The sequence below is a fragment of the Saccopteryx leptura genome, chromosome 3 (genome assembly GCF_036850995.1).
Source record: "Saccopteryx leptura isolate mSacLep1 chromosome 3, mSacLep1_pri_phased_curated, whole genome shotgun sequence".
NCBI lineage: Eukaryota > Metazoa > Chordata > Mammalia > Chiroptera > Emballonuridae > Saccopteryx > Saccopteryx leptura.
Window position 1 is genome coordinate 365,651,536 of NC_089505.1, and position 24,591 is coordinate 365,676,126.

Sequence of the window (24,591 nt, forward strand, 5' to 3'; positions counted from 1 at the left end):
AGGAGGATAGGAAATTGGGGGTGATAGATAAGAGAACAGGATTTTTTCCAGAGTAAATAATGTGCTAAATTTGATTGTGATGATGGTTACACAACTCTGAAAATACTAAAAACCATTGTATTCGTTAACTAAAAGAAGTCACTGTCACACAGACAGACGGTGGGGCTCTCCCTGAATTCCCAGCAGCTCCAGGCACACAGACAACTCCGTGTCCCCATGCAGTGCCTTCCAGACTCTTTGTGTCTGTGGCAAGAGTTCTTCCCAGAACAGCTCCAAGAAGTCCCAGCAAGAGAGTGGCAGCTGGACTCCCCGCCACCAGCCCTTCCTAGCTGTCCTCTTCCTCCAGCCTCAGTGGGAACAGGCTCCCTAGGAAACCAGGGGTCCTTGGAACTTACGGTTCATGCCAATGTCGTGGTATGTGAGGATGACGGGCCGGCTTCCCTTGGGGGTCCCGCACAGCGTGACGTGAATGGAGCCATGCAAAGTCTCGATGTCCTGCTCCTGAGGAGAGCAAGCAAACAGAGGGACCCATCATATGGGACGTGCAGCATCGGTGTGGCTTAAATACTGACTGCAGACACCCAGGGTGTTTCCAGCTATGCTCTGAGGAAGCTGCAAGTACCTTCTCCTTTGGTCATGACTGCACTGGGCTTGGGACGGCAAATTTCTGCCCAGAGAACCCTGTCCAAGAGTCAGGGAGGGAAGGGGAAGCAGAAGATCGAGATAAAAAGGGTTTAACCCACTAGGGGGCTGTGGCATCAGGGGAGGGGGACCAGGTAGGCACCCCATCCTTTGAAATCCATGCTTGTCAATCTGAGACAGGGAGGGAGGGAGGGAGGGAGGGAGGGAGGGAGGGAAGGAAGGGAGGGAGGGAGGGAGGGAGGGAGGGAGGGAGGGAGGGAGGGAGGAAGGAAGGAAGGAAGGAAGGAAGGAAGGAAGGAAGGAAGGAAGGAAGGAAGGAAGGAAGGAAGGAAGGAAGGAAGGGAGGACTATATAAGCACTGGAAAAATCCAGACCTTCGAGCAATGCCCCCCCCCCCCCCCCGCAGTGGGGCCACGGATCATATGCTGGACCCAGCCTGGCCCTGAAGTTGTTGGAGGAACAACGGTCCATTGTAGGGGCCACATTCTCTATTGTTTTCCCAGCTGACCCACATGGCGCCCTCTAAAAATAGGCTAGGCAATGTCCCTGCCAGCCTGGGACAGCAGGGTTCAAATCTAAGCTCCACCCTTCCCCAGCCCCCCTGAGCCCCAGGTCAGCAGCTGTAAGAGGAGAGTGAGCTGCCCCATCCCCAGGTTCCTGAGCGGGGGAGGTGAGCTTGGGGTCTGGTGGAAAGGAGATTCTCAGTACACGGTGGCAGGTATGGGACACCCAGCCCTGGTTGGCATCAAGGGTGTTCCAGGCAGCCCTCCAGGGGTGGGGATGAGTAACAGATGTTGACTCATCACTTTGGAGGCATTAAAAGTGCACAGCTGTGGAACCGGAACTAAATCTGTCCAGGAAGGCGGGGCTGCCTCTGTCTGATAGCTGTTATACCCTCAGGGCCTGGCACAGCTGCCTGCTCACAGCAGGTGCTCAGGATCTGCTGGGTAATGACTGTCCACAGGAGGCCGAGGTCAGGAGAGGGTAAGTAATCTCCCCAAGGTCACACAGCTGGAATGTCACCGCAGGACCTGAACCCGAGATGGTCCAAGTCCAAAGCCTAGACCCTTTGATGTCTGCTTTACACTCTGTGCCAGGTGTCAAATGAAGAAGAGAAGACTATACTATGTGTGACATGCACTGTGACCCTCTCACGAGGAATGCAGTAAGTCAGGCCCCCCGCCGATGTGACTGCAGGTGGCTTTTTACCTCCCAGCATCCCAGACACCAGCCATCCTCGGGGCACGTCCTGAGGTACACTGGCACAGAACAGAGAACCACGTCTGCCCCTCCCCAAACGTGTGTCTGGCCCACACTGCAGAAGTGCACCCGGGTGAGCCAGACACAGGACACACCATACCCGCGGTCTCTGCCTCGTAGCATCCTCACCAGAACAAACGTCCGGTTCATAGCCGCCTCTCAACCTGACCGCCAGTTCCCAGGGGGACAGGCTGGCTCTGTGGTCGTCTGGCTCTGTGGTCACTGGGTTCTGGCCCAGAGGAGGCACCTAGAGATCTGCACCGTCTACACGGCCCGTGAGCTGGGAAGTGGTAAAATGGCACCCCCTCTCCTGTCTACACTGCTGGCAGCAAACAGCCCCTCCCACCTCTCGGATGCTTTGGCTTCAGAGCTTCATGAACTATGGCAGACCATGCTGGTTGGCTTCCCAAACACATGCTGTTTCCTTCTTTATGACAGGATGCCCAGCAGTGCGCCCGATAAATTCTCCCCTTCCCCATCTCCCTCGTAGCCAAGGGTGGTCCGAAGACTCAGTTCCAACGAGATGTCAGCAGAACTAGCCAGAGTTTTGAAAATAATTTTTCTCAAAGGGTCAGACTTGGCCTTTTGATTTTTTTTTTTCTTTCACTCTTCAACCTGCTTACTACCTACATGAGTGAGACGTTCAGGGATTCAGCAGCCATCTCATGAGCATGAGGACAAAACTACATGCTCAGGAGGACAGAGCAGAGAGGAGGTAGGAGTCTGGGACTGGGTGACATTCCCGCCTGCTGTACTAGGCCTTCTAGCTCAGCAAAAATAGCGAACAGCGGGTTGGACACTATTGAGTGGCATGACTCTGAATGATACATCCAGCCCGTGCCCTCGGCCAAGTTGCCAGACTTTCCTGAGAGTTCTTTCCCTCAGCTGTAAAACAAGGTCAACATCAAACCCACCCGGTCCTGGGAATGCTCCCAGGACTAGAACCGTGGTGAAGAGACCCACAAGTGTTTTTGCAAATTGCTGGCTTCCCTCCGTGTCCAATGTTATGGAGGCCTGTCCCCGAGGTGATCACTCTGAAGCCACAGGTCCAGCCCCCGTGGCTCAAGTCAACAGGTTGAATGATTCAGGGGCGCCCTGAGGCCAGCTGCTGTGGCCTCCATCTGTAACCCACCTGCCCAGCAGACTCTCGGGAGGCACTGAGGGCTTTGGGTTCTAAGAGGATGACGGGCCCTAGGTCCTCCTCCGGTGTGCAGGGCTGCCCCGCCCCTCCGTCTAGCAAGCCCCGCCCCTCCATCTAGCAAGCCCCGCCCCTCAGTCTAGCAAGCCCCGCCCCTCCGTCTAGCCAGCCCTGGACGAGGCATGGCCCGAGGGCGGAGGGCACCCAAAAGGAACAAGGCAAAGAAAGCCGACGTTGGCTAATCACACACAGCTTTGACTAAGGCAAGGCTTCTCGAGGCAAGAGAGCCAAATCATGAGAACAGAGGCTCACGACCACCATAGTTTTTGTGAAATGACGTGAACCATCTTCCTGGTTCCTGTCCGGTGCCCACAATGGGGGAGGGGGAGGCCTGGTTGAGCCACGGATCTTACCCTCCCCACTGGGTCAGGAGCACGTAAAGAATGGCGGGTGACCAGGAGGGGCACATGTGTGGCGGGAACACAACAGTATTCACGGGTAAAGACGGCCATCCCCTTACTGAGCAGGTGCTATAAAGTGGGGACAGCCGTGTCACTGAGAAGAGAAGCCAGCTAGGGGGCTGAAGCCCAGTGGCTGAGGGCGCACGCTTGCAAGGTTGAATTAAGGTTCCGGACAGGTCCTTGGGTCTCCGAGCTCTGAGCCCCAGGGCTGCAGCGGACCCCTGGGACGCCGGGATGGTAAGAAGACCTCAGAAAGGGCAAGCTGGACCTGTGGCTACTCCTCCCACCCCCACCTCACCCCATTCCTCGGGTTTCCTTACTGCTGTCATCATCACATCAAGAAAAAGAAAAGAAATGTAGTCGGAAACAAGCTGCTGCAGGCACGGAGGCGTCAGCCTGGGAATATAGCTTAAAGCTGGACCCACAGGGAGGACCTAAATTCTCCGGGGAGAACGAATTAGGAGTAGTCTTCCTCGGTGGGCGGGGCGTCCACAGAGCAGGGGGCGGGGCATAGGGCTAAGGGAGTAGAGGCTGTTGATTTCCTTGTTCCTGACACCTCAGGGACAGTAATGCTCCCCCAGTTTTACAGATTAGAAAACTAAGTCCCTGGGGGGTCGGGCAACTGGCCAGGCCACTGACCTAGGGCACAGGGCTGGCAACAGCGGAGCTGATCGGAACCTGTCTGTCCCCTGCACCTGCTTACCAGGAGAGAGACGTCTATAGTAGGTCAGCCCAGTGGCCTGGACGGGACTGACCCCGGGATGCTGGGGAGGCGCTCCACGGGGGGGGGGGGCGCTCCCAGGAAACCCAGAGAGGAAGGCAGAAGAGGCAAAGCCTCATGTGGCATTGACCCAGATGAGCGCCACCGCCATCTGTCACGGGGTTTGCTCCACATCCCAGTGACTTCCCCAGGATGTGGGGGCTGGGGGCGGGCGGGGATGGGAAAGGGTGGGTTGAGGATTTCCAAGCCTCTGAGTGCTGCCCACCTTCAGTCAGGGGGCACGAAAACAAGAAGCGACTGTGTGGAGAGAAAGGAATTAAGAAAAGGTCACTGTTTCCATCTTCCCTGATTGCTGAGCTGCTTCTAAGAGAAGGGAAAGGGATCAGCCTAGTCCCCAGTCCCCAACGAGGATCAGATGTCCCCCTGGTCCAGCTCGGCCAGACCGGGACCCCCAGAGCTGGAGCCAGACTTCGGGACCTCCTGCCCACCAGCCTCCGGCCCCAGCCCCTCTGTCTCTGCTCCCTCCACCCGGAGGCCCCGTGGGTAACATCCGCTGACTGCCAGCAGGGCCCTGGTGAGCACACAAACACAGATTCCATGGAAACCAAATCCAATCAAACCATCTGAATAACAAAAGATCCAGGTGGAAGGAATTAGAAACAGCAAATCCAACAGGAGAGGCTGTCTGGGGCCACCAGAAGGATGACAGGAGGGATAGCAGACTCAACTCCACGCCCCTCCTCCCCATTAGTGACATGGACTTCGATCCAGACGTGGAGACGAGTCAGATTGCATCCTGTCTCCTTGTTGAGTGACAGCAAGCAAACCCCTGACACCCTCTCTGGGCCCAACGGTATAACGAAGATGGCAATGATTAAATGAGACGAGGTGGGAAGAGAGGTCGGCCTGGTCTCTGGTGTAGTTACTGCTCAAGAGACATCGGCTACCACGGCGCCCGTGATCCTTATATATTTAAGAGTCAGAGGGACCGCAAGGTAGGACTATCTCGACAGTCTCCCCCTTGGCAAGTTTCTCAGCATCTCCAAACTGGTCTGTCAGCTGCCTAGAAAGGTAGCACCTCCCCACCGTGGCAAGGAAGGCCTGAAATAAGGAGTGGGCATGCAAATACTCACTGGTGCCCTCCCCTGCCCTCAGGGGCCTTCAACAAAACCTCCCCTCCTGGAGCGCAGGGGTAGGGCGGGGTCATAAAGCACCTGCCAGCCAGGATATTCGTGGATTCTGGAATTCTAGCCAAAGAAAATAAGCCAGGTCCCAAAATACTCCCACCTACCCCACTCGTCAATTCTGCAAACATGACTGCCCAGAGCCTGATGCCAGGCCTTCTCTGCAAAGCCGGAGCACACGGTGTCCCGCCTGTGGCCACAGTGTCTCTGACCAGCAGCCCACCTGTCCCCCTGAGGGTTCCAGAACCTTGCCCAGCGGCAAAAGCAGTCCCGGGAGCAGCCGGCAGAAATTCACACGCCCCTGCATCAATTGATTTGCCCGAAAACAGGCCAAAACAAACAGCCCACCCTCAGGTGATGTCAGCCAGGGAGAGGTAAGGCCACGAGGCCATCTGCTCTGGCAGCCTCGCTGTCTCCTGGGACAGGCCACCCACCCAGCAACTGGGTGGCAGACCCCTCCTGTCCAGGAGCTTCTCACTGCGGCTGAGCCCTGGGCGGTGCTGTGTATTTTGATTCATGAAATTATATCTATCTATCTATCTATCTATCTTCCTTTGACTACTTTGGGAAAGGAAGAATGAGTCTGCCTGGGTGACACACAACACTGGAGCACCACATACTTCCGAAGTGTTTGAAAACACGGGCTGCTTTGGGACACACGCAATGAGGCAGTGCTCAGTCCTCACACTCGGTTCCCAAAGAACGGGCTAGACTGGGCCCCGTTTCAATGGGCGAGGAGAAGCAACTAAAAGAATAGGTGAAAGCAGGTCCCCACGAAGGCGCGTGGACTCTTGCGTCCCACACCAGCTCACCCTCAGTGGGTTGACATTAGCCCGTCAGAGCTCTGTGTAGATTACTCGCCCGAGCAGATGTTTTCTGACAGGAAGTGCCAAGGGGGGCTGCCACCTCGTCCGCAGGGCCTAGTGTGGCCCCTCCGGGTTAAGCACCGTGGTGACACCTCGTGGTTGAGAGAACCGAGCTGGGTCAGGCAGAGTTGGGTGCCATGGGGCCCCTGCACAGCTGCTGGCCATGGGTGAGCCTCAGTTTCCTTATCTGTAAGGTAGGGACGATGGCATAAGTCCCACAAGACTCAGCGAGAGGGCAGGGGAAAGCCTGGACCTGGTCTGATTCCTCAGAGGACGCCAATGTCCACAGCAGCCAGGAAACAGTCATTTTGCCCCTACGGCTGGTAGACCGTGGGGCCACCCTTGACCAAGGCTCTGTCATTCTCTGATGCCGGCCCGGCATGCAGTGACCACTTAGGGGCACAGAGAACATCAGTCGTCACGCTGCACTGCCTCTTCTGAGGGACACCCTTTGGCCATGGTTTTGGAGACTGCTGGAAATCTGGGGGAAAATCCATAAATATCGTGAGTCAGCTAGACTGAGGAGCCAAACCCAAAGTCACAACAGTTTTAGACGAAGATCTTGGAACCAGCCTTGACAAAGTGTCATTCAGCAGTCAGACTCAGCTCCATCCAACACCGTGATTCACTTGGAAGGCTGTGCGGAGGACCGGCCTACAGGAAGAACTCATTTCACCCCTGGCTGGCTCAGAACCCAAGTCAGAGGGGCCTTTGCACGTGCTGCCAACTCTGCATGGATCAGTCGGTGCCTAGTCTTCTCAGGTCCCATGCCTGGCTTCATCTGTCGTTCAGGTCTCAGTCAATGGTGCCTAGTCTTCTCAGGTCCCATGCCTGGCTTCATCTGTCGTTCAGGTCTCAGTCAATGTCACCTCCTCCAGAAACCTCCCCTGACCCCTCAGCCTAGGCCACGCCCATCACATCAGCCCGCAGGCAGGCACGAGCATCTTCCAGGCCCCTAGGGCTGCTGGTATGGCTAGGTCTCTTTGATTTTTCACCTTTGTTTTGCCATTCCCTCCTAGGGAGTCGGAAGGTGTGGCTCCACTTAAGCCCATTGCTGGAGTTCACACCCCAGCCCTCCCCTTCCCAGCCCTGCGACCTCAGACAAGGCACTGGCTCCTCTGTGCTCCCGGTTCTGCATCTGTAACATGGGTACAAGACTTGTTTCCAGCATTACATGAGCAAAACGTGTGACACCCTCAGACTGGTGCCTGGGCTGTGTGCCGTGCTCACTACCCCTGAGCTCTCTGTCTGGAACTGAAGGTCCTGACAGCAGGATTACTGCCTCTCTTGCTCACCACTGTGTCCCGAGACCCTCTGACAACCCCAGGCACAGAGCAGACATTTATTTATTAAGGAAACGAAGGGTGCACACCAGCTCTGGGGCTAGCTGAGGGCTCGGCCCAGGCTGGTCCGCGGGGTGGGCAGACCTCATCCTGCCTCTCCCAGCTCCTCTCGGAGGCTTTCCTGTGGCCCTCGGGTCCCTACTTGCTGAGGTCCTGAGGGTGCAGCGCCCTTGCCCACCCCCCACCCCAGCCTGAGCAGCCTTCAAGTCACCTGCCCCGGCATTCAGGGCCAGAACTCCTGGTCGCTTCTCTACCAGCTACCGGTGCCCGGGGACGGGGACTCACAAGGGGGCTTTGCGAACCATCAAGAACAATACAAAAGTGAGGAATGGTCTTCACAGGGAACAAACTGTGTTCTCTGGTTTCCAAATCAATAACCAAGATTTAAAAAATCTCCATAAATCACAGGATCCAACAATTCCACTTTGGGGCATATACCCAAAAGAATGACAGGCAGGAACTCAACGAGATCCTTGTACACCCATTATCCACAGGAGCCAAAACGGGGGAAGCCATCCAACTGTCCACTGACAGATGAATGGATAAAAAAAATGTGGTCTCTCCACATAATGTCTGAAAGAAAAGGAGATTCTGACCCCATGCTACACTATGGATGAACCCAGAAGTCGTTATGGGAAGTAAAATAAGCTAATCGCCTAAAGATAAATGTTATGTGATCCCACTTACGTGAGACACTTACAGGAGTTAAACTCATAGAGACAGAGAGCAGAACGGTGGCTTCCAGGGGCTGGAGGGAAAAGACACGGGGACTCAGTGTTCAATGGGGACAGCTTCCGTTTCACAGGAAGAAAACAGTTCAGAGGACAGATGGTGGAGACGGTTGCCCAATGTGAATGTGTGTCATGCCCCTGAAGGGTACACTTAGGCACGGCTCAGGGGGTAAAGTTTATGTTAGGTGTAGTTAACCACATACATATACACAAAAAACAAACAAAAACAACAACAACAAAAAAGCTCCCAATAAATTAGCAGGCAGGGTGAATTATTGACTCAACACTGAAGTGGGAAATCAACGTCAACAGGGACCCTGTCATTGTCTTCTCTCCACGGCCCCTTACACGAGACTGGAGGGACGCTCCCCACCTCACAGATGGGGAAACTGAGGCTCAGGGGAAGGGAAGCAACTTGCTCTGCATCCCAGAGCCAAGGAAGGGCAGACCTCTGCTTGAACTCAGATGGATCCTGGTACACCCTTTCGTCACACAAGCCCACGTCGCCAACACTTCTCTCACTCTTTCCCCTTCCTTCCAAGGCCAAGGCCAAGGTTCTCAGCCTCTGGATATGGGTGGAGGGCCAATCATTATAAAAATGAGGTCCAGGGGGGAAAAGTGGAGTTGCTTTGGGGGGGGGGGGTTGCAGAACAGATGCCAGAGATGCCGCACTCAGACGAGCTGGAAGCTGGGTGCTGTGCAGGGAGGTTCAGGGGTCCAGGGGGGAAAAGTGGAGTTGCTTTGGGGGGGGGGGGGTTGCAGAACAGATGCCAGAGATGCCGCGCTCAGACGAGCTGGAAGCTGGGTGCTGCGCAGGGAGGTTCAGGGGTCCAGGGGGAAAAGTGGAGTTGCTTTGGGGGGGGGGTTGCAGAACAGATGCCAGAGATGCCGCGCTCAGACGGGCTGGAAGCTGGGTGCTGTGCAGGGAGGTTCAGGGGAGCACGGCAGCCTGCAGCCACCTGTGTTTGCTCCTCCGCTCTTGTCCAGTAAGCCCACAGACCCCACTGTGCTAAGCCTCCCTGTCCCACCCCCAGGGCCCAACACAGCCTGGGGTGCACACAGATTTTGGGATAACTACTGAGTCAAAGATTGACCGTTCCTGAGATTCTGACCCGCCCCTCAGCCGGAAGAGGCCAGCCTACTCTGTGAACGTCTGCTCTTGGACAAAGCTCAAAGACGCACCCACCTGCCATTACCCTGAGGCCAGCCCTGAACAAGGATAGAGCCAGAGAGCCACAGAGAAGACCAGTTTCACTTCCCCAAGCAGAGCCAACAACATCGCACCCTTGCTTCTGTTCCCTCCCATCACAGGGCCCCAAGCCCACCCACTGTCTCTCCATTCTCCCCTGCCCCAGAGCAGCAGTGTGGAAGGGGGCAGAGCCTCCCTCCTGCTTCCACAGGAAGTGACTCACAGGCTTCCTGGGCCAGAACACCAACCAGCTTCTACCCAGGGAGAAGGAGCCAAGTGCGGGGACTAGCTTCCTTCTCTCCCCTCACTCCCAATGTCTAAACAGCGGTCTGCTTCGAACCCACGGAAGGAAGAGGGAAAGAGAGAGGGCAGAGGAGGGAGGGGAAAGGGGGGTCCGCATCTTCTACTTGCCTGAACATCAAACTCTTGCAGGAGGCCACTGATGGTCTGTGGAGAGACAAGAGAAGTGGTCAGTTTCATCGAGTTTCCTTGGGCAGAGAAAGAACTCACCTAACACATAGACTTCTCTAAGCCCTGAGAATGTATCTACCTCCCTCCTCTGTGAAGCTTCCCTAGTTGCCTTAACAACAAGAGACTCTCTTTTTCATCTCAGAGAACTGTCCAGCAGAGAAGTAGATACATTAGTGTATTCCCTTTTTGACTACAGCTTTGGTGAAAGACAATCTGAAGGTCTAAGCTGACCACAAGTTTGTGAGATACAAGACTTCACTGGCCGGTTAACCGGTCTCCCAATCTCCACCCATGTGCTACCCTTTTAAATCTGTCCTTAAATTTCTTCCCTGGCTACCCAGGATCTGGATTAAAATTCAGTCTCTCCTGGGTGGGCACGGAGAACAGAGATCTCTAAGCATCTAAGAGATCTTACAACTCTGAGTGTCCAGCCCAAACTCCATCCTTTCTAGAGCTAGCTGGACTTGGAGCACGCATAGCCAACAGTATGAGTTAGCATACTATGGCCCACCACCTGTTTCTGTAAATAAAGTTTTATTGGAACAGAGCAAGCCCATTCACTTCCATATTGTTATGGCTGCTTTCACGCTGTGACTGTGTGTCTGAGCAGTTGCAACAGACTGTATGGCCCACAAATCCTAAGATAGTTACTGTTTGGCCCTTTACAGAAAACATTTGCGGAGCCCGAATGCAAAATCATTAACAAGCGGTTCTGCAGCTTCCCTGGGCTTCTAAACCTGGCGTGCCACCTGCCCAGGCAATCCCCTTCCCATCAGAGGTCAGTTTCTGTATCTGTAAAATACCGAATGAAAGGTCTACGTTATAATGAATCTGAAACAGAGAGTCAACTGAACAGTCAGTCCATCCACCAAGGGCAGCTGGCCTGGCTTTGGCTCCATGCCCCACACATTGTAACTACGTGACAGAGGACAAATTCATCTCCATGAAACTTCACTTCCTCTTCTGCAAAATGGGAACAATCACAGAACCTGGTATCTAACTAACCGCAGTCTCATCCTGTCCGTTTGCAGGAGAGAACCAGTGAAATGCGGCTGGACCAGTGACAGGCATGCAGGGCGTGGTTCCTGTATGCGAATTACCATTACTTTCGAAAGCAGTTAGTTGACCTTAGAGTAACTTCACCTTTGCGCCTGAGTGTGACATTTCTTAAAAGATGCATCATCATAGGCAGTTTTGTGGCTCCGTAAGAATTGGGATGAGAACACAGTTTAAATATACAATGTCGCCTGACCTGTGGTGGCGCAGTGGATAAAGTGTCAACCTGGAAACACTGAGGTTGCCGGTTCAAAACCCTGCTTGCCTGGTCAAGGCACATATGGTAGTTGATGCTTCCTGCTCCTCTCTTTTCTCTCTCTCTCTCCCCCCTTCTCTCCTCTCTAAAATGAATGAATGACTGAATAAATAAATAAATAAATAAATAAATAAATAAATAAACCATGTCACCTTTTCAGCAAATACAAAGGCTTGTGACAGCCATTGTCAGAAAAGGCAGTCTGGGATGGGTCCTGCCAGCCCAGGCTACCTACAGGGGCCACGGGTGACTGTTTCCAAAGGGAGGCCAGGCTGACACACCAGACAAGGTGACTGTTCCCTGCCAATAACCCACTGCATCCTCACTCCGGCCCCGTGACGTAAGCCCTCGTGGCACTGTTTTAAAGTTGGGGCACTGGAGCATGGAGGGCGTGAAGGATTTGCTGCTGGTGGACACAAAGCCGTTGGGCACAGCCAGGACCTGAACGCAGGCAGTCTGGCCCCAGTGTAAGTGCATGGCCTTTATTAACCTCTAAGCTGTGGGTGGACAGAGCCCGTGGGCAGTGAGCTTCCTGTTGCATGTTCTAGAACCACGGGATGCTAGAGGCAGGGGGCGCCCAGGGGAAGGCAGGGGGCGCCCAGGGAACTCTAGTTCAGTGCCCTTACTGTACAAACGGGGTCAGTGAGGTGTGGGCAGCCCGGAGGGTGGACAAGCAGCCTGCCCGCAGTGCCAGGGCATTGAGTGGCCAACCTGGGGCCTCAACAGGTACCTCTCGTCCCTTTGTGTTCCTGGACAAGGAGACCTGTGGGAACGAGGAAGGAGTGGACACACGTGTGTGTGTGTCTGTGTGTGCATGTACGTGTGTGCTCACACGCTGCACACACGTATGCTCACGTCTGACGGTGCCAGTGATCGGTAGGAACCGGGAGCATCTCCACTCACCTCTGCTTTCTCCACCAGAGGCTTCACCTCGGCAAGGTCCACGTCCTGCAGCTCCCGCGACATGTCCCTGCTGTCACTGCCTGTGTGTGAAGGGACAGGGCCAGGAGGTGAGCACTTCTCCCTGAGAGAGGCTCCCTGAAGGAAGCAAGTCCGAGTCTGGGAAACGAGGCCTCGCTCTGCCCAGTAGCCTCCCCCGCAGGCTGCACAGCACAGGTCCCCGGCCCCTCCCGCCCACAGCGCCATCCCGGCCTTGCCCCTGCGACAGGAGACGGAGCCTCCTGGACACGACTGCCTTTCCCATGGAACAGACGGGCCAGCTCTCAAAGCCAGGTCCCCACGCCCCACCCACCACACCCAGGACGTCGCTGGCTGCACGTTAGCAGGAGAATCGCATCACTGATCCCAAAGTCAGGTAGCCCTGGGTGGACAACCAGAAGGGGACAGGAGATCACGGGATGCCCACCACGGGCAGGCATGGCACACCCTTCATCCTCCTTCACCCTCAAAGCACCCCAGCAGACGGGTGACCACAGGGACACTGCACACCCACCCCTGTGCAGGGCTCCGGCTACGTGCTCGGGGGAGGGGCAGGCAGGGAAAACCTCAAGCCCAAGACCTGCCACACTGAACGGTCGGTAGGATTATCAAAGAAAAAGAGCGGAAGTGGCTGGGCGGGGTGGGGCGGGGGGCCAGAGGAGGTCCTCGTTGGCACTGACACGGGCGGAGCTGGAGGACCGAGAGGTGACAGCCGCAGAGCGAGCACGGGACAGAGATCCAGATGGGGGACCGCTGCCGTGATCCGCTCCCCGGGGAGCGAGGCTTGGGCAGACCGTGTACTGAGCACGCTCCTGGGAGGTTGATCCGGGAGCTGGGGATATAAACATTTATTCCTGCAGATGGAAAGTCCAGCTAGAGGCGTGAAATGCGCACCAGCACTGGGCGAGGCACAGAGAACCCAGGTGCAGGGGTAAGGGCCACAGCAGGCAGAGGACAGGGAGAAGGAGTGACAGGAGTCCAGGTCGGGTCCCGTCCCCTGCCCCCCCCCCGTCCGTGTACCCCCCCCCCCCCACACTCACTGACCCTGACCTTCTGCATCCTGAATCGGGAAACCTGCTGGAAACCAGCCTGACTGAGGCCTTCACGCTAAACACTCCCGAACAGAAAGCCAGGCCCCGAGCTACCCATGGCCCCACGGATGGACGGAACGATCAGAGAGAGCGTGAGCCTCTGAATTCTCAGCCCAGGTGCACTGGTCCAAAGAGCCAGCTCCCCGAACCCATAAGGACCCTTTCTGTGAAACACCTGTCAGAGGTCAGCGGGCAACAGAGTTCGCACCACCCCCCACCCACCCCGGTGCCAACACGTGGCATCGCGTGGGCAGGGCCGCTGGGATGCTCTGGTCTGGGGCCCCGGTAGATAACCAGCCCCACAAGAATGCCTTTTATGCAGCCTTTGGAGACCGAGCTCCAGAACATTCTGCAAACAAAGTCAGTTTTATATTCGTGTGCATTCCTGGGCGGCGGCCAGCTCGGAGGCCAGAGGCGTGCAGAACCAGGGTCAGTCGGCTTTGCTAATTCAGCATGTTCGTGGTCCCGAGACCCTGGCCCGAGAGACACCTCGCCTACACAGCCTCGGGAGCCTCCAGAAGCCCAGGCAACGCCACCCCTCCCGCTGAGAGCCGAAGGACTTCACCTTCTAGGACTCGGGGTGAGAGGGGGGTTTCCCACTGTCCCCTGGGTGGGCTCGGACAGGCCTTCTTCGGCCCCATCCGTGGGTTCCCAGGACAGGCGGCCTTCCTCGTCTCACTGCCTGGCCCACCTGCCACTCCCAGCGTCACACTGGGGTTTGCAACGTGAGGCCGCAGCTCACTTGCTGAACAGATGAACAGTTCTGTGCGGCTTCAACAGCACGGCTTGTGTTTCAACTCACTCTGAAGGGATCCTAACCCACAAGACGGAACTACCTTGGAAGCAAGTCCGCATCGTGGGGACTCGAGCCCATGCTGCAGTCCCGCCCAGTGTGGTCAGTTCTTGGTTTCCAGACACTGCGATCACGGTAGACCGTCAGTCCCCCCGGTTCCCCCACTGTCCTTCGGAACAGGAAAGGGCTCGACTCCAGCCTTCACGATTCCCCCAGCGTGCTCCCGGTGAGACCTCTCTGCCCCTCACTTCCTCTTCCTTCCTACAGCCCAGCTTCCCTGACCAGCTGAGGCAGAGGCGACACACTGGGCAGCTGCCCTTCAATATCTGGGCATTGCTGACTTGGGGAGTAGGAGGGGCCTCAGGGAGCCTCTCCTCATGCTGGGGGTCATGGGGAAGCTCAGAGATGAGGCCACTGAGAACCAGGACAGTGTTTATGAAAACGAGGGGTGGACGTGGCCGGCCGCTGTATCTCCAGGGTACAGCTTCCCTCCTGGAACAGCTCACACTGGGGCAGATTCTTCCTCGTGGTGGAGGCTGGCATTACACTGGAGGACAGGCAGGAGCCGCCCCCCCCCCCCCCCCCGCCTCGGCCCACTGGATGCCAAGAGCACACACCCACCCTCCCCACACCCGCTGAGAACAAAAACCGACTAGGGACTTTGCCACATGTCCTCTGGGGGCAGAATCGTTCCTGGTTGGGAATCACGGATGTAGGGCAGTTCGTGGTACAAACCCAGAGAATATCTGTTAGATACAATTCTTACTTCATCTAGAGCGCGTGCAAACACACACGCACGCACACGCACGCGCACACGCACACGCACACACCCACTACAAGTTCACCGCAAGGCTGAAGTCCCAGGGGTCTGAGTGCACGGTCAGCCATGGCACAGTCAGCTCAGACGTGCGGCCAACATGGAGAGGCCTCAGATGCTCACACACTTCCTCTTGGCCACAATTCTCTACAGGGTTTAAATTCAGAACCCCACGGCCACGAGGCTCATTCAAAGAGGCAACTCCCACGGGAGACGCTGCCTTACGGGCGACATCGATCTCCTTCACCAGGAGGGACGGTGGGGAGGCGGCCTGGTTTGGGGCACTGAGGCTGCTGCCCCCCGCCTGCCCCAAGCACCACTTGGAGCCCACACCCAGGGGTCGCCCCCGCCCCCACCACCCCAGTGCCACACTTGGCCCAGCAAGTCCTCTCCCTGGGCTGAGGCCGAGTGCTGGACACCAGCTCCCGCCCCTCTCTGCCACCTGGAAAGTCCCAGTGCAGAATGTGGGACCGAAAAGAGCCACAGCCATTGTTTAGCAGACGGGGGGACAGGGTAAGGCCACATGGGCACCAGGATGGGAACGCAGCATCAACCCCCAGGCCTCCCACTGCGCCGTGCAGGATGGCGGACGGCGAGGCCCCTCCAACCTTGTCCCCAAGCGGCGCAGACAGAAGCCCCTCCAGACATGCAGTTAGGTCAGGACAGGGCCCCTCTTGCTAAAACTCTACTCGGTACCAAAACCTGGGTTCCAAGTCACCCCACCAGCTGCCAGCCTGGTTCCTACCCCCACTTCCTCTTTTCCCACCGCCCTCCCCAGAAGGAATTCAGAGAAACCCAACATCAGACAGCTGAAAGGAAGGGGGAAGACTTGATAGTCAGACCGGGATGTCATCATTGATTAGTTCTGTGATCCCTAACAAGGTATAGAACCTCTCAGCCTCGGTTTTCTCATCCGTAAAGTGGGCACAATAGTCCTGCTCCCAGCAAGTACCCGTGAGGCTTCGACACTGGCACATAGAATCTGGTAAACAGCTTTCCTGGTTGTCTCAGAGACCCAGGAACATCTACAAGGAGGACACAGCCCTTGTTTTACACACAGCCAGCCTCACAGTGGCCCAGCACGGACGGGGACACACAAAAGACGTTCAGCAAAGCCACGAGTCCCCAACAGTCAGACCCAGTGCGCCACTGTGTGCGTCTCCTCTCCTTTATCGCCGCTGGTCAATGAGTAACGAAGGCCCAAGGGGGCTGGGCAAATACCTTTCCGGTTCAACAGACTCGGGAGACAGTCAGCAATTAGCTGGACCTCCTGGGTTCCAGGAGAAGCCAAGACAAAGATTTGCGGGAAGAAGGGAAGGCCGTGACCCCGAGGGCCGGAGGGCAGCGGGCAGAGGCATCTCAGCCAATCTGAGGCCACAGGAGAACTGTTAGCCAGTCACGGGGGGGCGGGGGGACACACAGCCTGCAGCTCTCAGAAGCCTTGGTGGAGCAGCAGGAACACTGGCTTTGGAGTCAGGGCGTGGGGACACTCTCTCTCTCTGGGCCTCAACTTCCGTCTGTAAAACATGCAGCCTGCGTTCCGTGCACATCACATGGTCCATGAGAAACTGGGGGCGGATGGGAGCCCAGGCGGGAAAGTTCTGTATGAAGACCCTGCCCAGCTCCACTCTGCCTGGCAGCCCCTGCTCTGCTCCTGACGGCGGACCCCTCCCTGCCCACCAGACGGGAGCCTGCCTCCAGCTGGGGCACTTCTCCACCGAGCCACCGAGGGGCACCCGTCCGCACACGGTCTTCAGCATGCTCTCCCCGGCCCCCGGGACCTCCACGGGGTGGGCCAGAGGGGGAGGCCAGCAGAGAGACATCCGGGGCATGCCCTGGGGTCTCCCCGAGGCAGCCACCCCAGCAGGACCGGCCACAGGAGGCCACAGTGAGACCCCCACAGACACACCCCGATAACACCACCAGGGGCCACTTCCTTTCAGCATGGCAGCAACCTAGAGGACAGGCCCCATCACGTTCACTGTCTCATGGGCGGGGAAACTGAGGCAAAGAGAGGTTGAGAAATGTGCCCTGAATCACCGAGCATCAGACTGACACAGGTTAAAACAACACGAGAGGCTTAGCTGACCGCGCCACCAGCTTGCCCTGAATACGTACACCCACAGGTAGGCTGTTCTAAGAAAGGGAAGCTTTTCCTCTGTGTGTCACCCGGGGAGTCACCCACTTCCCCCTCCACCCTCCAGAGTCACCACTGAGCCGCCACCAGCAGGCCAGGCTCTGGGCAAAGTCCCCATCTTAGAGTGTTCTATTCTCCCCGGAGGGCTCCTGTTGTTGGTCTCCCCCAAACGGCCAACACCGTACTTCGAAGGGGTGCTCACTGCACTGTCCAGTGTGCTCCTCAGGGAGCCCCTGGGAGGGGGGGGGGTGTCATCACTCTATGGATGGCTGACCCGGAGCTCACAGCAAAGGCTGACGTGACCTCCTGAAAGCTTGACCCCCCCACCACCACCGAGGGAAAGACGACGGAAACCTCACTCCTTGGATGGGGTGCAGGTGTGGAGGGGAGGGGTGGGCAGACCACAGACCCCTGAGTCCCTCCTGAGTGCAACAGAGAGAGAGAGGGAGGCTCAGAGACACTGTTGACAAGTTTGTCTCGATTGCAACTGTCAGCAACGAGCCCAGACTGTGTCCTCCCCGCCGCACGCCCGGCCTCAAAGCCACAGGGAAGTGGTGTTCTCTCCGACACACTGGGTTCTTTTTTTTTTTTTTCCTTTTTGAGAGAGAGGGGAAGAGGGAGAGAGAGGGAGGGAGAGAGAGAGGAGCATCAAGCTGTTGTTCCACTTAGTTGTGCCAGTGATTGCTTCTCGTATGTGCCCTGACTGGGGCCCTAACCAGTGACCTCTGGGTTCAAGCCGACGCCCTTGGGGGTCAAGCCCAACCTGTGACCTCAGGGTCAATCTGGTGACCTCAACATTCCAGCCCAAGCTTCGCTCCGTCGCGCCCCCGGCCAGGGCCACCCTACATCAGTGGTTAACTTTCGCGGACCAGCACGAAATTCCCTGCGGAGCGGTGGTTGAAAACCAGGGATGCAGAGAACAGAACCGAAAAGAAGGGCGGGGTGAGGGACCGACGTGCGCTGCTGCTGTCCGGCTTCGCCACTCCCTGGAAGGTTCCAGAGAACAGCCCCATGTCCACAGGAACCTCAAGGACAATCGCCTCGGGGGCATGCCCTGGACGCCCCAGCTTTCTGTGGGTCTGTGGGATGTTCTTTGTCCTTTCTTTGCCAAAGCGGTTTTGACATCAAGCGACAGGGCAGTTCACGGGTCTTCCTGATGTTTCCTGGACATTCTGAAACTCAAAAGCTCTGGGGAGTGTGTGGAAGTGGGCGGCCTTAACTCTCAACGTTTTTTCTTATGGAATCGACCTAGCCAACAATTCGGACCTAGAAGGTTCTCCAGTTTAGGGGAAGGAAGGTCGGGAATAGGGCTCTCAAACTCAACCAAACGGCGCTGGAGAAGACATCGGAGTAGGAACGCCTCGAGGGGCCAGCGCCCTGCACGGACAGAGCCAGAAACTCGGCAGCATTCAAGAAGGAAGCCTCTGATGATGCAGGAGTGAAAACGGGATCCCTGCCGAGCAGGCAAACGCCAACCTCATCCGTTCCCCGGGCACAGGCTGGAGACAGAACAGGCCTCCTCTGGGCTCCACGGAGCCCAGGACCAGCACAGACACGGTCAGAGAGAGGGGCTGGGACACACCAGCACGGAGCAGAAGGAGTCGGGGCTCAGCACCGCCATGCCCTTCTCGGCAACACCACCGGGAAACTTTCCTGTGGGTTCCCCAGGGAGTTTTGGCAGCTGGACCAGTCTGGTTGGCAGAGAGAAGGCGACATTCTGAGGGCATACGTGTGCTAACCGGAAGCTCAAAGCACACTGGTCAGGGTACAGGACCTTTCTGTGAATCCACGGGAACAGGGCGAGCGGTACTGGGCAGCCCACGGGATCCCGCGTGGAGAGCACACGGACGGGGCCAGTATTCGCGCAGGAAGTGGAAACAGAGTCTTCCTGCAAAACCCCTTCCCCAGGATGGGATGATTGCCACGCTGACGGGACCCTTCCTTCCCAGACATGGTCCCCCTGTCCTCTGGGTGGCTTTCCAATCCTTCCTACACGAGATGGACGGCCCAAGTCCTCCTGGAGAATGAAGGTTTCCCTTGAGCGACACTGAGGACCTACTAAGTGCCAGCCCTCAGGCCTAATGGGAGAAGGGTGAGTAGAGAAACGCAGTCTAGAATGATCCAAGGAGGGTGACACGAGAACCTGGAGGGTGCCCACCTGCACCCAGAGCAGAACATCAGGGACAGCTTTCTGGAGAAAGCGGGTGAGCTGAGCGATTCAGATGGAGGGGGGAGGGGGAGGGGGAGGGGGGGAAGGGGGAGGGGGAGGGGGAAAGGGGGGGAAGGGGGAGGGGGAGGGGGAGGGGGAGGGGAGAAGGGAAAAGGGAGGGAGAAGGGGGAGGGGGAGGGGGGAGGGGGAAGGGGGAGGGGGGAGGAGGGAGGAGGGAAAGGGGGAGGGGGAAGGGGAAGGGGGGAGAGGGAAAGGGGGAGGGGGGAGGTCCCCAGCTGGAGAGTCCTTTGAATCCCCTAATTCTTTTTCTTTTTTAGTTTTTTAGTGAGAGCAGAGGAGGCAGAGAGACAGACTCCTGCACGAGCCTGACCGGGATCCACCTGGCAAGCCCCCTAGGGGGCGATGCTCTACCCATTTGGAGCCATTGCTCTGTTGCTCAGCCACAGAGCTATTTCAACAACTGAGGCAGGCCATGGAGCCATCCTCAGTACCCAGGGCCAACTCACTTGAACCAATCATCAAGCCATGGCTGTGGGAGGGGAAGAGAGAGAGAGAGAAGGGGAAGGGGAGGGGTGGAGAAGCAGATGGTCGCTTCTCCTGTGCGCCCTGACTAGGAATCAAACCCAGGACCTCCACACGCTGGATCAATGCTCTACCACTGCACCAACTAGCCAGGGCCTGAATCCCCTAATTCGTAAGAAAGCCTCTTGGCCTGACCTGTCGTGGTGCAGTGGGTCAAGCATCGACCTGGAATGCTGAGGTCGCCCGTTCAAAACCTGGGCTTGCCCAGTCAAGGCACATATGGGAGTTGATGCTTCCTGCTCCTCCCCCCTTCTCTCTCTCTCTCTCTCTCTCCCCTCTAAAATGAATAAATAAATAAAAATAATTAAAAAAAAAAAAGAAAGCCTCTTTACCATGTTCAGAGAGGACTGCCCAGAACCTTCGCAAAGCCAGTGGGGTGGAGCCGAGGGCCCAGAGGGGGATGAAACCCGGGTCCCCACCCAGCCCTCTACACCGAGCCGCACCTGGGCAGAGAGTGTACGCTTGTACAGAGGTGTCTACGGGTGCAAGGGGGAGCGGTATAGACGAAACGATGAACTCAGCACAGGGCACTCCAGATGGCAAGGAGTCTCGCCCCCTCCCACCCCTGCGGGAAGCACAGGCTGCTGGACTGAAAAGCCAGCAGGAGGGTCCTGAGGGCGTGGCCAGGGGCGGGGAAGTCAGAGGGGAAGAAGACACAGCCTCCGTGGCCCGGAACGATGGAATCTGTTCAGTTCTGTACTGCCAAATCAGACACCCCAGGACGTCCCCAACGGCCCGGGCCTCTCCTCACAGGACACCCCCCGGGGGGCACTGGGTTCCGTGGCCACCCCGAGTGCCCCACCCCCTCTGCACAGCCTCCGCAGCAAGCCTGAGCTGACGCAGCGGGGGGCCAAGCAGGTGCTCACGGAATTAACCTCGGAGTCTGCAGCAGAGACTGCCACCCAGCCTGTCCCTGTCTTCAAATGTAAAGAACAGGGACAGCTAACAGGGCAGGCCTGGGACCACTCTGAGACCAGGAGGCAGAAGGGGCAGCTTGAAATGAATGTGGGCAACCAGGTCCATGCTCCAAAGACAGGTCCGGGTCCCTGACATCCACGGCCGAGCAGAAGCAGACGCCTTGAGAACGTGGTTGGTGAGAATTATTGACAGGCGTCTATGTGGTGTTCCTGCAGCCTGGGGGCGCTGTTCTCAACTCTACGTGTCTTCATGAGACGGAGGTTGTTATTCTGTTATTCTCATTTTACAGGGGAGGAAACTGCAGCGCCGAGCCCCTAACTGCCTGTGTACCCTTCTTCTTCTAGCAGGTTCTCCAGGCACCCCACCATGTATCCAGGAAGAGAACAAGGTCTTTCAAGCACGACTCTCTGGGCTCAAAGCCTGGCTCTCCCACTTTGAGCCCTGGGGCTACAGGCAAGTCCCTTCCATTCCTCGGCCTCAGTTTCCTCATCCATTCAATGGAGCCAGTGCAGCCCAGGCAGAGGGGTTGTGAGGACCAAAGGGGATGAGGGGACACAGCAGCTGATGTGGGGAGAGAGGCCCTGCCCCGCCCCTGCCCCATCCCTGTTGCAATCCTGGATGCTGAGTCACCACTCCGGCTTCCGGTAGGAGGCACAGGGAACTTGAGTCACTCCTTGGATGGGATTCCCTAGAGGTGGGTCCCATAGAAGAAGCTTCAGGCCATCAGGAAAACACAATGGGATCTTTCTTCTCCATCCACACTGAGGCAAGCTCAGGCCTCCAGCAGAGCACCCCAGGGGCTCCCAGCTCTGTTCAGATCCGTCCAACCGAGAGGGGGCAGCCCGAGTCCAGCCAGCAACCGCGCAGCGGCAGGGCGGCAGCCTTTCCCACTAGACTGATTCTGTTCATCGCTCAAGAACACCCGCTTTACATTAAAAATAAGTAAATAAATAAATAAGCAAACAAAGCATCAGAAACATACTGTCTGGAAAGCTTCCTCACTCGAAACTCGGCCAGATCCAGCTGAGTTTTGGATAGCGCCTCCGACCACCTTCAATCCCCACCTGGGGGCCACAGGGGAGGGGTCCGGAGAGGCGAGCTTTGGTTCTACCTGCGCCTCGGTGAATTGCTCCCTGTCTCTGGGCCTCAGTTTCCAACTGTAAAGAAGGTGGGCCGGGAGCTTGTGGGAATTTTTAGTCCCATTCCAAATGATGAAACCCACAGGCAGCAATCCTGGACTCGCTGGGTGTTCCAGAAAGGCTCTCAGGAGAGGGGACCCCCAACCGATGCTCACAGAGCTCCCTGGGAAGCCAAAGCCAGCCTCTCACCGGAGACCACCTGGGAATCGCTGGGGGAGGAGTCACACGATGCATTCAGTGTATGTACCTGGGGAATCGCTGGGGGAGGAGTCACACAATGCATTCCGTGTGTGTATCTGAACTCCTAGCCAAGGACCAGCCGGGGCCAGGTACCAGGTTGCTGGGCTGGCCGGCAAACCCTTCCTCCACACCCTCCTGCAGCTAGCTCATCCTTGAGTAGGGGACAAGGTGCCACAGAGCTAAGAAGTCACAGGTCAGGGGATACCCCCAGTTTTGCTCCTTATACCAGAGTACTATCCCTCCAGAGGTGTCTCACACTTCTTCACCCCCACCTACCTCGACACCACCCGGCTGCCAACCTGGCACTTGGCGCCCAGGACTGTGGCCTGTGCCTCCCCTGTAATTCGGCCGTGGCTGGCGGGCCACTTGAGGCAGGTGCTGGCGTTCGCTCTCGCTGTACCTTCTGTCAATTCACCTTTGGGAAAATCAGTGAAGACTCCACAATTCCTACCCAGGAGGAGGCTGGGCGGGAAGGTTTGCGTTGGAACCTGGTTCTCATAGCAAGAGCAAGGTCTGTATTTAGATATTTTGTTCCTTTGAGGTGGCTAAGAAGCTTCAAGGTGGCTGGTGGACAGTATGAGGGGACGGAAGCCCTCCTGTGTCCACTGTCTGGGTCCTCTTTAAATCTTCATTCTTTCCCAGGAACTTAAAGGGACCAAACAATCTGAAATGCCCAGGACACCTCTAAAGGAGAGCTGGTCTTGGGCACAAGATAACCAGCTTGTCCCCACCAGATACAACCCCCCCCCCACACACACACACACACACTCACTCACACCCGCTGCCAGGCACCTCCCCCTTCCAGGGCGCTGACTGGTGCTGCCCCTGACTATAGGGGATGTCTGACAAGAGGCAAAGGCAGGCGACAGACGGGAAAGTGGGGGAGGGGGTAAGGAAACCATCCACTAAAACCTAGCTTTGGCCACTAATTTGACAGCGGCAGTGACAGCGCCTTTCCCCTAAGCCAACCACGTTGCGCACGCCCTGCCCAAAGCTGAATCAGAGAGACTGCAGCGGATCTCCGAGGAACGTCCGAGCAATTCCAGCTGTTCTCTTCCCTGGAGAGCAGGGCGGCAGGGGCGAGAAGGAAAGCGGGGGAGGGTGGGCGGAGACGAAAATGACGCCACTCCTAGCCCCAGCTAGCAAAGGGCCACCAGAGGCCCGCACAAAACACCCTTACGCCAGGCCATCTCTCCAGCGCTGCCACAGCTCCAACCCTGGGCCACCTCTGGGGGCGCACCCTGCCCAGCGGCGCTCGCACACACTCCCTCCCGTGCGCGTGCCATACGCACTGACACACCTCGGACCGGTCCCCAACACACACACACACACACACACACACACACACACACACACACCACCCCAGCTTGAGGCTCATTCAGCCCCTGCCCCTCAGATGCATATCCTTTCTGGCTCGGTTTGGGAACCAGACACACCCACGCCCCCTCTCCAGCCTAATCTCCAGCTTCTACCCATCTCCTTTCTGCACGCGCGCGCGCTCACAATTTCTGCTTCCCCAGACACCCCACTCCAGCGATACAGCCCCTCACACCCAGAACCCCCTACACACACACACACACACACACACACACACACACACACACACACACACACACACACTCCTAGGTAGGCCCTCACCCTGCTCTCACTTCCAGCGCTCTCCTGGCCCGCGCCTCCAGGGGTGAAAGGAGAAGATTGGGAAGCGCGATCCAGGTGTTTGTTCCCTGCCGGCTCTCCACCGCCTTCCCGACCAACCCCCAGAACCCCACCTCCCCGGATAAGGTAAAGAAGCGCGGAGACTCTTTTTTCCCCCTCTTCCCTGATCGGCACCCCCCAACTCCAGAGCTGCCTGTGCCCCAAAGCCTTCCGCACGCCCTCACCATGGGGTCGCCACACACCTGCAGCTCCCGGAGACTACAAAACGCGCGCAGTTCAGGAGTTGCAGCAACACCCAAGGGCGACCGACACCCCCACCCCCTGCCCAGCAAGAAGAGGGCATGGGGCTTACCTAGTGTAGAGGGAGAAAGGCAAAAGGAGCTGAAACTAGGCTGGTAGTGCCAGGCGTGAATGGGAGAGAGCGACGTGGATGGGCGGGCGCTCAGTAGACTAAGCTCAGTAGATTAAGCGGAGAGCCAGGCGAGGTTTGTTTATGTCCAGGAGGAGGGAGACTTTATAAGCGCATGGCCCCGCCCCTGCCCTCGCCCCGCCCCTCCTCCAGGGCCCGCTCGCTACAGGGACACACCCCTTGCCCGCGCCCTACTCGGTCGCTCCTCCCGCTCCGGCCTGCGCGCTTCGCTCAGCTCTGCCAGAGCTCTGCCGGCGCCCGCTGGAGCCACCTCCTGTTGCGCAAGCCGTAGTAGGAGCGCGGCGGGGAGGGACCTCTGGGCTGGGGCTGCTGTTCCGCTCTGGAGTCCCCTCACTCGCCCAGAAGGCCGGGATCTGGATGT

General features: G+C 57.3%; 1 protein-coding gene across 2 annotated transcripts in view; it reads right to left on the reverse strand.

The window, feature by feature from the left end:
- Positions 1-24,294, reverse strand: part of NDRG1 (N-myc downstream regulated 1) — a 47,771-nt gene extending 23,477 nt beyond the window's left edge. For both annotated transcript variants that reach the window (XM_066379562.1, XM_066379561.1), the window contains exons 1-4: positions 24,153-24,294; positions 12,222-12,301; positions 9,947-9,982; positions 396-501 (exon numbers count right to left, since the gene is read on the reverse strand). In XM_066379562.1, the coding sequence (XP_066235659.1) occupies positions 396-501; positions 9,947-9,982; positions 12,222-12,284 (205 nt within the window). In that variant the 5' untranslated portion in view covers positions 12,285-12,301; positions 24,153-24,294. The remainder of the gene's footprint in view (positions 1-395; positions 502-9,946; positions 9,983-12,221; positions 12,302-24,152) is intronic.
- Positions 24,295-24,591: the final 297 nt, after the last annotated feature.